This window comes from Ascaphus truei, chromosome 16, assembly GCF_040206685.1.
Source record: "Ascaphus truei isolate aAscTru1 chromosome 16, aAscTru1.hap1, whole genome shotgun sequence".
Lineage (NCBI taxonomy): Eukaryota > Metazoa > Chordata > Amphibia > Anura > Ascaphidae > Ascaphus > Ascaphus truei.
In genome coordinates this window covers 1,781,698-1,794,436 of record NC_134498.1, presented here as the reverse complement: position 1 = coordinate 1,794,436, position 12,739 = coordinate 1,781,698, and the positions used below count along the sequence as shown (strand labels likewise).

The 12,739-nt window shown below is 42.3% G+C and overlaps 1 protein-coding gene across 1 annotated transcript in view; it reads left to right on the top strand.

Moving 5' to 3' along the window:
* The first annotated feature begins 6,018 nt into the window (after positions 1-6,018).
* Positions 6,019-12,739, top strand: part of LOC142467649 (uncharacterized) — a 47,929-nt gene continuing 41,208 nt past the window's right edge. Inside the window, exons 1-2 of the mRNA XM_075573593.1 lie at positions 6,019-6,064; positions 12,381-12,458. Coding sequence (XP_075429708.1) covers positions 6,019-6,064; positions 12,381-12,458 — 124 coding nt within the window. The remainder of the gene's footprint in view (positions 6,065-12,380; positions 12,459-12,739) is intronic.

Below are 12,739 nucleotides of genomic sequence, written 5' to 3'. Positions count from 1 at the left end.
TCTTTTTCTTCTACTCTCTCTCTTAGGGCTGCTCTGCAATTACTGGCAACATGTCCTACCTTTTTACACTTATAACACTTTATGTCCCTTCCAAACAATATACACAAAGTCTCTAATTTTATCCCAATTTTTGCATATAAACCTTTCATAAAAATAACCCTCTACTTCCTCAACACCACATATGCCTTAATTATCTATCGGCAAATACACTTGCTATTTCTTTCCTATTCACTTTCTTTTTCACTTGTTATTATATTAACTTCTGTCCTGGCAATAGTAAAAATTAATACAGCGGGACCCTTCTGTCCCTCAACAGAATTCTTTTGATCCATATTAACCTAAGGTATGTTTCCCTGTGGGATTCAAAAACACACGAGACGGCGCTCCCTGAGCTTATCAATCCCACAGAAAAAGACCCCTCTTTCGTTTAAACATCTGCGCAATTAGTTGATAATAGTACAAACAAAAACAGTGCCATTCACTGGCCAACAAAATATATTTATATTGTCTCTTTTCGTTCTCTGTATTCATTCTTTATTATTTTCGTCTGCAGACACACAATCCTTTGAGAATTTTTGGTTTCCCATTATTCCCCTGTTACAGAAATCAAATTTAATTGACCTGTACAATACTTCTTCTGTTACAGAAATCAAATTTAATTGACCTGTACAATACTTCGGCTACAGCAATCAACTGTTAATTGACCTGTACAATTTAGCGTTACAATAATCAACGCAAGCTGATTACGTACAACTCTTTTGGCATGTTATTGTTCTGAATAGTGTAAATATGCAGATAAGGACCTGTCACGAGACTGTTCCCCAATCACATTTTCTCACCATAACTATACCAAAGAAAAACTTGAATCACTTCAGCGGGTCCAACCCAGTCCTGATAAACCTTATACTTTTATAACATGGATACAGATAAGACTTTCTAACCAGATCTCCATGAACTCACTTGGTATGTAAATGACAAAACAGAGCAAATGTACAATCAGGGACCCGTCCTGCTCCGACAACAAAAATATTTATCACAACCCAGGACGGTCTGAAAACAATCCCTTTAAGCACAAAAACACTCACTTTCATCACCAAAACACCAAAACCTTTAACGGGACTCTTACCTTAGCCCCTAATAACTCTTAACAACTCTTACACTTTAAAATGAATACAGGAACAGAGAATAATAAATTCACGTGAAACTGCTAGGGATTCTTACTCGTCACATCAGATAAGACACCGTTCAAAAATCAGCTCCCCGCACCACTCAAAACTATTTAATCAGGCTGTTTGTCTAAAAAATGCAGGTAGCCTTACCTTGATTCATATGTGAGCTCAGATTTGAGTGATGGAGGAGTGATTCATCCGGGTGCTCGATTCCGATGATATTGAGTCCCTACTTCGGAATGCGCCATCTGTGGAAAGCGTAAATAAAAAACACAGTATGAGGTTATTTTGAAACAGAATAACACGTGAATTTATTCAAGTCAAGTGCACAACGGAGACAGCTTCAAAACAAAAGCTCTCTCAAAAATAACACGATATGCCATATATTTATACCCTAAATCCTAAAGCTCCACCCCTTTATGGGGGGGCTTGCACGTCACTAAACATTACCTCATTTTGTAATACATAACAATATTAAAGTTGATGTCATTTTGTAATACATAACAATATTGTATAACTACCTGTCAGCTAGAAACCATTCTGGGGTTAAATGGGATGTGCTTATTCTGTCGCCTAGCAATATGTTATGAGAATAAATTCTACTGCAAGAATCTAAGCTTATCTCATTGGTTCTCATAACTTTTAGCCTGTTTACACTTTCAATTTGAAGCTGATTGGATGAGGAAGAGTCAATAAGAGCGAAAACATTCCTTTCTCTGCTTCACACATTTGTTTATACAGAAATGAAACTCAGAAATTAGACTCACAAAGACAAGACAAGATGGCGGATTGAAATATTCACACAAAATGGCTTCATCCTAAATGCTGTTATGTTGTTATGCCAGACCCCCTAATGTCTCAACTTCGTCACCCTCCTATCGCATTCTCTCCCCCCTCCCCCCCCACCCTCCACCCCCTGGGCCCCACCATCCCCACCATATATGTGATGGTAATATTTCTCTCCTTTCTTCTTCAGAAGCCAACCAATGTATAAATTCATAATTCTTGTATACATTTTAGAGTTAATTTTAATAATTTTTGATAATAATTTTTGATTTTAAAATACTGGATTTTGTGTGTTTTTACATTAGTGTAAATAGAAATGAGAGTTTGGTCTTATATATATATATATATATATATATATATATATATATATATATATATATATATATATATATATATATATATATATATATATATATATATATATGTACTACATAACTATTGTCTTTGGATATTATATTATACACATGTTTACATATAAGATTTTTTAAATAGGAACATTTCAATCATTATATTAGAAGTGTACAGTATTTTAGTTAAGTGTAATAAATTTGTTGCATATGTATTTGCACTGAATAGTGTAACATATTATACTTTTAAGTTGTTTTGTATTGTATAATTTTTACATATATTCCTTATATATCTCTTCCCTATATATTGTATTAGAATAAATATATAGTGTATGCTATACTCAATGAAGCAGTATATATCATTATCCTATGTCATACATGTATAGCGCTGTTATACTACTGGAGAGTCTATTTACCCTATGAATCAATCAACCTTTTAGAATAAGACATTTACTAATCACTTATAAATAGTTAAATTGAATTGTTGGGCAAATTAAATTATACAAGCCTATAGCTACGATTCAATCTAGAGGTGGGACTTTCATTTAGTCCATCCACCAATCACATTTGGGACTCTCCAGTACTTAAACACTGTTATTCTTGTTCAGGGACATTCCCTTTGATAAAGTTGCATTTGTTGCGACGAAACGCGTCAGGGACGTAACCTACGACACTACGTCATCACGTTGTGTGCTCCTTTACGGCCGGGGAGCACATGTAGTGATTTCAAGGCTAACTCTGATACCAAATGACTTTGGAAGATTTCAAGTGAACCGGAGGGACAGCGCTGTTTGAGTGACCTTTTCCAGCGAATCTTGGACTCCCTGCTGCAGTTTGGACATGCCTGGTGGTGATTATATATCACATACTGCTTAAAACTAATTTTTACTTTGTGAGTGTTTTTAATCCCTCCATCCACCCTTCCCCATTATTAAATGTCACAGTGTTACACTATGGGGCGTGCGCTCTATATATATATGTAGAGGTATCAGTACCGTGTTAGCCGAGCTTCAATAATCAAAAAATAAATAGACGATACCGGGATGTTGTCTATGAAGGGAATGATGAAAATGTAGAGACTTTGTGGATAGAAATTAGCAGTGGAGGTAAAAGTATAAAGAAAATGTTTGTGGGAATATGCTATAAACCACCAAATATCTGTGAGATTGAGGAAGCTAAAATACTTTTGCAAATGGAGAAGGCATCAAAACTGGGTCATGTTTGCATAATGGGGGATTTTAATTATCCATACATAGACTGGGGCAATGAGATTAGCGTTACAACAAAAGGAAACAGGTTTTATGGGGTGCTTAAAGACAATTATATGACCCAAATTATTGAGGAACCAACCAGGAGAGGGGCAGTTCTGGATTTGGTCATATCAATCAATGTAGAAGTAATAACAAATATTCAAGTCCTGGAACATTTGGGTAACAGTGATTATAAAATGGTCTCATTTGAAATAAATTATCAAAAAACAGATTACTTGGGTTCAACAAAGACTTTAAACTTTAGAAAGGCAGATTTTAATAAACTGAGGTCTAATCTAGTAGTAAAACAATGGGATGATGTTTTTGCCGGGAAAAATGTAGAAGATAAATGGGCAGTCTTTAAAACATTGTTAGAAAAGCATTGTTAGAAAAGCAAAGATTGTTATCAGTGTATACCCTTGCGTAATAAGTATAAAAGAAATAAGTCAAAACCAATGTGGCTAAATAAACAGGTAGAGGAGGAAATGGACAAGAAGAGGAAGGCGTTTAGATTCTTTAAGTCAGAAGGGACATAGACTGTCATGGAAGAGGGGGTTTGGTCCAGGATTAAAGGGGTTACACCCCATCTGGTCACCCCCTACTCTCATCTGGGAAGCAAGGGGTTAACTGGACTGTGTTCCAATTGGAGTGTGAAGATGGTCAGCGCAAACTCGTGGAACTCAAGATGATGATGAAGAATAGAACAGAATAAAATAAAATAATACACAGTATTAGTGCATGCATCAACGTGTGTGGGGGTAAAGGGGGGAGGAGGGGGGGTGTGGGGGATGGGAGGGAAGGGGTATTAGTGAATGCCACTAAATATACAGCAAATGAAACATAAGTAATTAGTTTCAGCGACTCACACGGGCTTGTGTGAGACTTCACCCTCAACGATGGATGTGGTGGGTAAATACAGACTCCCGAAGCGGAGTAATAATAGACAAAAACTCCCACGGCCTAATGTGAGTTTGTTCCCTCAGTGGGTGATGTCAGCCTGCTCAGGTGATGTGGATACGTCTCAGTATTCTACCCCCAGTGGGTGTGGTGTATGAGTGGCTCCTCTAAAATATGTGGCTAAAAAATACTTAAACGCCTAGGAATTATTACAATACAGCCAACTTTTGTTGGCGGGCAAAATTTCCCCTGAACGCGCCATTTAGTAGCTCCGATTGGCGCGTTCATGCGCATCGGAGCTACTGGAATCGTGCGTGTTTCCGCATTGGCGAAATCACGCTTCTCGCCACACGTCTGGCGAATTTGAATTGGCCCGCCAAGTTCTCGCCAGTAACTGCCTATATGAGGACATTTTTGCCTCTAACCTGGCGAAATTTAACTTTACGTTCCTCTCTGCATAAGCCCCTGTGTGTTTCACTGCTTAGTTACTATAATTACATGAGAAAATAGCGGTACGTCAAAATCTAATGCTACTTTGAGACTAACTTCACTTTATCAATTAAAAACATTAACTAAGAGGCGCATGCGCGACGACGGACTGTATGGACGTGTGAGCAGATAGCTCCGTTCACAGCCGACAGCAAATAAATAATTAAAGCATGTAAACTCGACCGAGTACTGCCAAAATCACCTCCCTAGCAAGCAGCTAACAGCAGGATGTCGAAAGGGATGAGATCTAAGCGCCCCTCCACGGTCTTAACAGACTATTTTGGGAAAGGAGACCCGGCGCGCGCCAAAGGCCACGAGGGACCCACGCAAAGCGGATCAGAGTCGGAGGAGGAGGAAGATAATGATCAGGGTAACCAAGTTATGAGACGGCGGGATATGAAGGAGTTCTGCATAGATATAAAAAAATGCCTCCAAGCTGAAGTAGCCACCCTAAGAGCAGACATTAGCAGCATAGGCACACGCACGGACTCACTGGAGAAGAATCTTGACTCCACTATCAAGGCTCTCCACAAAACTGACAGGCAACTAGCCCAGGTAAAAGACACTGTGAGAGACCTCATGGACAAACAAGAGGACTCCGAAAATCGTGAGCGTCAAAACAATGTCAGGATAAGAGGGGTTTCGGAGGAAGAAATAGACCCTTAAGATTTTGTGGGAAGATGGCTGACGCAGCTCATGCCAGACAAAGCAGAGCAATAGATCCACTTGGATCGGTGCCATAGGGCCCTACGCTCCCGACCACAGCAAGGAGACCCCCCAAGAGACATAATCGCGCGTTTCCATTACTTTAAAATTAAAGAATCCTTCTGCCAGATGACACGAAATAACCCCACATTCGAAGGCCACAAAATCCAAGTCTTCCAAGACATCTCCCCCACTACCCTGCTGAAAAGGAAGCAGCTCACCCCCATCAGCTCACCCCCATCACCGCGATGAAGGCGTTAAATACCATTCGGCCTCCTGGTCTCCAGAAACGGGGCATCTAACACAATAAGATGCGCAGAAGAGGGGGGAGACTTCCTCACAAAGCTGGGCCTGCAAGACAAAATCCCTGAAGAAATGGCGGATGGCGGAGCAGCGCCAGACCCATCATGGTGCGAGGCAGGTAAAGCAGACAAACACAGACAAACCCGCAGCCCCCGTTAAAGAGAGACTAAAAGGGACATACCACACGTTTAAAGTTAGCCGCACCCCCGCCCGATCCGACCACCCGTTGTGGTCCCCGATGCTGCTATCCCACAAGCTGAAACCCCAAAGGAGAACCGAGGTGCCCAGCTGAAATCCAAATCCGCCACACGTACCTGGAAGCCTGACAGCAGCCCACGGAGACTGGCGGCCATCTTGAAGCAGCTCCAGCGATAGACTGGCAGAGAGGTGGAGCCAGGTGACGTTGGAGGGGAGGAGCCACCACACCTCGCGAGAAGCCCCGATGGACGGGATGGGGACCCCTCCAAGATGGCGTCGAGCGGAGACGGAAGGGGCAGAGCCTAACAATCGCAGCGGAAATACCACTGGACAACACATGCACCGGTGAAACGGCGAGCTGCTGCGGACAGAGGGGGAGGACAAGAGACAGGCAGACAGAGGCAGAGGATAAGAGGGAGTAGGATTAAAAGAGGGACGGGGGGAAAGACGGCCAAGCGGAGGAAGGGGGGGTATAGACGGATTGTGGAAGGGGAGGGGGGAGAAGGAAGGTAGGGGGAGAAGGGGGGAGAAGGGCGGAAAGTGATGGGGGGTAGTAGAAGGTCGGAATGTGGAGGGGGGGAGAAGGACAGAATGTGGAGGGGGGAGAAGGATGGAAAGTGGAGGGGGGGGAAGAGTTAAAGAGAGGGGTAGAAGGAAGAGCGGAGGGGGGGCGGAAGGAGGAGGGGAAGGGGAGTGGAAAGAGGAAGGTCCCTCAGACGGGAAAGGTTTAGGGTAAGCAACGGAAGGCACCAACGATCAGCAACTCCAGCAGCAAGATATAAAGAGGCTTAGGCACTCTGTTGGGCCAAGGGGACCACGTGGGGACCCAAGGGATTAACGGAGGGTGAGGATATGTTTAGCCCATCCTAGTAACATAAGCGTTAGGGTATAACGGGGAGGCAATGTTGTTATTAAGTGCTATCAGTACACAGGTTAAGTTAGTGCTTTAGAAGTTCACAAGTTTATCAATAAGATTCACTATGATTACTAATATATTATGGGACAAAGATAATGGAATGTCGGCTGGGACGGAGGTCCCGCAGTCACCATGTGTCTACAATCTCGGGCTAGGGCGGCTGCCCTAGACCCCGAGGAAGACTTAGGGAGGGGGTGGAACAGGGTGGCCCTGACGAGGAGACAGGAGACAGAGGGTGCGCTCCAGAGTTCCACCATCCCACAGACGAGGTGGAGGATGTGGTCTTATGCTACTGATACCTCTCCCACCGAGTTTTGTGTGTTTCTTGTGTCTACTTCCCCCATTGTGTCCCATGTCCCCTTTGTTTCCACCCCACCCCACACCGTCTCCTACGCAGGTGGTTCCCCGCTGAAGTTGAGCAATGCGCTACGCTCTGCAGAGGAACAGAGGCTCCCCAAAATAGGCCTGATTCACCAGGTTGCAACACTACAGATGAAAGGTCAGTCCACAATACCACTATGCCTTTAACTTTTATCTCACACAACACTAAAGGGTTAAACTGCCCCCGCAAACGTAAGGTAGCACTCACTGACTACAAAAGAAAGAGGGCAGAATTCGTATTACTCCAAGAAACACACTTTAGCACCACCAGCTTCCCCAAATATTTTGATAAACAATTCAAACAGGTATATTTATCCTCTGCTTCAGACAAAAAACGCAGAGTGGCAATCTTGATCCACAACAGAGTGGGGCTGGAGGTGGGTAAGGTGAAAAAAGATCAGGAGGGTAGGTTTCTGCTGATAACAGGGTCCATAAGCACACAGCCAATAACGGTTGCCACAATCTACGCCCCAAGTGTAAACGAATCAGACTTTTTCACAAAAACGTTTGATACTATAAGAAAATATAGTAAAGGCGCGATAATCATAGGCGGGGATTTTAACACAGTGCTAAATGCATCCCTGGACAGATCAGGCCCCCCCAGACAAAGGCAACACCGCGATCCCCAGCCCTGGAACAAGGCTTAAAAGATTTACAGTTATTAGACGTTTGGAGAGAGACTCACCCACTAGATAGAAACTACACCTTCTACTCCCACCCCCATGACTCATTTAGCAGAATCGACTACTTCTTTGTCTCTAATAGACTGGTCCCTGCGATCGCCCATACTGGGATCCATGATATTTCATGGTCAGATCATGCACCCATTGAGCTACGGTGCACACAGATAGGGCTGGAAAGACCAGGAGCAAGTTGGAAACTAAACGAATCCCTCCTAAAGATCCCCGATTTGGAAGGAAAGATCAGAGAGGCGATCAAGTACTTCTTTATTGAAAATAAAGGTAGCGTTCGCTCTCACATAACCCTCTGGGAGGCACATAAAACAACACTGAGGGGGGTTTTGATTAGCCTGGCGGCCAAAAAGAAAAAGGAAAGCAACGCAAAAATTATCAAAGAACAGACAGAGTTAAAGCAGCTTTGGGAACAACACATGCACTCCCCAAATGTGGCAACTCTCCAACAAATTAAAGATACCCAGATTAAACTGAACCTACTTCTCACTTCCCAGGCCGAGAAATCGTTAAGTTGGTCAAAGAGAAGATTCTTTGAGAAAGCAAACAACCAGATACCTTGCTGGCTAACATGATTAACTCTAAAACAAATAACTATAGCATACAATCCCTGCGCCGGGAATCGGGTGGGGCCACGGCCAATCCCAAACATATAGTAGGGGAATTTAAATCCTTCCATGAAAAATTGTACGACGGCAAAAAGGTATCCCTTTCTGCCAGTACAACGGAGGCCCTACAGAGTTTCCTGAGGAACTCGAATATACCCGGTTTGAGTGAGTCAGATAGAGAGGTAATAGTTAGTGATTTCACAATGGAGGAATTATCAGAGGTTATCAAAAACCTGAAACCCTCTAAAGCCCCGGGTCCCGACGGATATTCAAATCTTTATTATAAGAAATTCAGGAAACAACTGGCCCCATATCTACTCCGTATGTTTAATCAAGTGCTAAACAGTACCCCCTTTCCCAGCCAGATGGTCCATGCGTCCATCTCGGTCATACACAAGAAAGGGAAAGACCCCCAGAACTGTAAAAGCTACAGACCAATATCCCTGATTAATTCGGACATTAAAATTTATGCTAAATTACTGGCCAACAGATTAAGGGCCTCATGCAGTAAGCGACGATTATGTGAAATCGGCAAGCTTACCGATTAGTCATGTTATTGGCGATTTTTCCTCTCCGTATGCAGTAAGTGCCGAATACATTCAAAATCAAGACGAAAACATATCCGCCCACTCTCACGATGATTTGCCGATCACACACAGGTGTATCGGCGTGCGTGGCGGGGTGCTGTTAGGTTGCCCAATCACAAATCTTGCTGAATCAGACGAACCAAGCATGTATTGGATTGCGCGCCATATTTAAAGGCAACGTGTACTGTTAATCATTCTCTGTGTTGTTGGGAGTGAGAGAGAGAGAGACGCACAGAGCTGGGTGATTTAAGATTTGCATATTGACTGAGAGACTTGTTGTGTATTGTGAGAGCTTTGTCCTTTGTTGTTTTGTTTACATCTTTGTCTTGTTTTATATGTGGAAGTGTTTCGTGTGATTGGCTGTACATTTCTTGTCTGTTTTTTGTGAGTGCTGTAAGTATGCCCGCAAAGCGTGGGAAGAGTGATGCTGGTGGGAGTGGGAGTGCTACTCGTGCGAGTACGCGTCGGAGTGAACGTACTGTTCAGGGGAGTGATGTTGCTAGGAGTGCGAGTGCTGTTGCTGCGAGTGGTGTTGCTGGGAGTGTGAGTGCTGTTGCTGGGAGTGTGAGTGCTGTTGCTGGGAGTGGGAGTGCTGTTGCTGGGAGTGTGAGTGCTGTTGCTGGGAGTGGGAGTGCTGTTGCTGGGAGTGGGAGTGCTGGTGCTAGGAGTGCGAGTGCTGTTGCTGGGAGTGGGAGTGCTGGTGCTAGGAGTGCGAGTGCTGTTGCTGGGAGTGGGAGTGCTGGTGCTGGGAGTGCTGCTGGTGGCGCAGTTGCTGATGGGGTGTCTGGTGGTGGCGTGCTTGCTGGTGGCCAGCTTTTGGAGTCTCTTCCATTGGAAGAAGGAGAGTCCAGTCAGCACTAGGCAAGCTCTGAGCCTAAACCTGCTCGGAAGAAACGTGTGGAGAAGCCACGTAATCCTCGCTTCAATGACCAGGAAAATAGAGCTCTTGTCACTGGGATTCTGGAGCACTATGACAGTATCTATGGACATTTATTAGGTAAGTGTACCTTGACATTTATTCTTCAAATACATGTGATCCTAGGTCATCTGAGTTTTGTTCATATGCAAATATGGGTACAGAATATCTTTCTATGTTAATTAGTGTGGAAAAACAGCTTTTTATCATGCGTTACAAGGACAACAAAACTCAGGCGTTCAATTTGCGAGAACTGCATACAATATTAATGCAACCTTGCTTACATGTATAGGTTTAGTAGTGAATGCTCATGTGCTTCACATATTACACCTAAAACAGCATGTTTGCTTTCTCTTGGAACAGCTAGCAGTGTAGGAAACTGGTGCTTGTATTATAATTAATTTACCTCATATATTTTATATGTTTTTTAAGGGCGGACAAGTTCATCAAGCAAAAAAGAAATGTGGGACACAATAGTTATTGGTGTCAATGCGTGTGGGAATCATGTCAGGGACAAGCGGAATTGTCACAAGAGATTTGACGATATTAGGTCAAAATTAAAAAGGAAAATACAAGACCAACGCGTGCATGCTACTGGCACTGGAGGTGGGCCGACACCACAACGTCTGATATTAACTCCATTGGAGGAGCTGCTTCGGGCAAAATTACTTCCCGTCGTCGTCGAGGGCTTGGCTGGTGACCGTGATATTGGAATTTATCCCTCACAATTTCCACCAGGTGAGAAATATTACTGTACTAGGCGTGTCGTTGCTTACAGTTATTTTGCATATTTCCGCTGCTTTTTATACTGTCTTCACAATATAAGCATACCTGCATCTATATATGTATATGTCTGATTTTGTATATATATATATATCTCAAAATAGACATATATGTTGTAGTCCTACTAAAAGCAGTAACTAATATAGCACGTGCCATAGCGTGGTCATTTACATGTGAATTCCCAAAATGCATTGCTGCAGTGGAAGCAATTGATGGTGGGCGAAGATGGGGAACAACAGGGTAGTACACATGTGTAACACATGCTAATGAGAAATTATTACTAGCTACAGGTACAGAACATAAATATGTATAATATTATTGTGTATTTTATTTATTTTACTCCTACAAACACGACATTACTGCCTATTCTAAGCATGCATCAAATATATTGCATGCAACGGCCTACAAACATCACTTGCACTAACACATCTATAGTTGTTTATGAAAAGGTCCATTTGTGCTTTATGTCATATACAGACAGCATAATGAGGCACACGTTGCATATGTTATGTCATTGTGTTCATAACTTAAACACTGCAGACGACTATTTAGCTCCTCTAACATTGTGTTAAACCAGCTGCAATGAATATCTCATCACAGCATACACGTCAACAGAGGGGGTGGTGTTCAGCACAAACACAAATTACAGGGTCATCTTAGGGTCAACTTAGTTCACACCATTTTCACCTGTTTGAAGTAATTGAAAGGTCTGGCTGATTAGGCTTTTTATGGGAAGGGAATACCGTTCTTACAACCTGACTAGCACAACTGAAGTTAATCACACTCATTTGAAAGCGTAACTCTAGCTACTAAATGCCCCAACAACTCATTAGTTATCAAAGCGTACGTCACACATTAGTTCACTCATATCTATAGTTGAACTACTATCAACGACACATTATCACACACTGCATGTCTTGTCTTGTTGAGTGACAGCCACATTCAGGTGTGCCACATCTTCTATTAATGTACCACACATATCCTGTACCAAAAACAAAACTTTTTGCAATATGACCACCTTCATGATAAACATTGTGAATGTTCATCTCATGATAGTTATGTACATTATGATACTGATATCACTACACAACATATGATTTTTATGTACAATTTTAATCTATTTATCCTCACGCATTACTGCAGAAACATAGTATGTTGTATGTTAGGGAACTCAAAAGTTCTAAGTACACAGGCATGTACATTGTTATTACAACTATTTATGTTCACTTTCACACACACATTTTCGGTTAAGGAACTGATGCTGTTAGGTACTCATAAATACAGAACATACAATAACTGTTTGTTCAATATTTACACATGTAAATGTAAAACTAATGTTATTGTTATATATAGTTGCCCCTGGAGGACATGTGTCACCTGAGACGGAACAAGTGTCTTCACCTGGGTCATGCAGCTCAACACACCTAGAAGGTGAGTGTATCAGTTGGTGGCCATATAATATGTGCACTTCTATATGTTATGTTGTCATGTTCATTATTTGTTTTGCACCTGTTCTTTATATAGGATTACTTAGTGTCAGTGAAAATGAAGTGTAAGGCAACATGTATTGTGTTAGTGATGTTAACTATCATGTAGGAGTTCTGAGTTTACAGCAAGTTTTCATTCATTCATATTTCATACTGAGTCCAAACATTATTCGTAAGTCAAGGTAGTTTTTAATGTGAGGTTATAAAACATATGGAAACATGTTA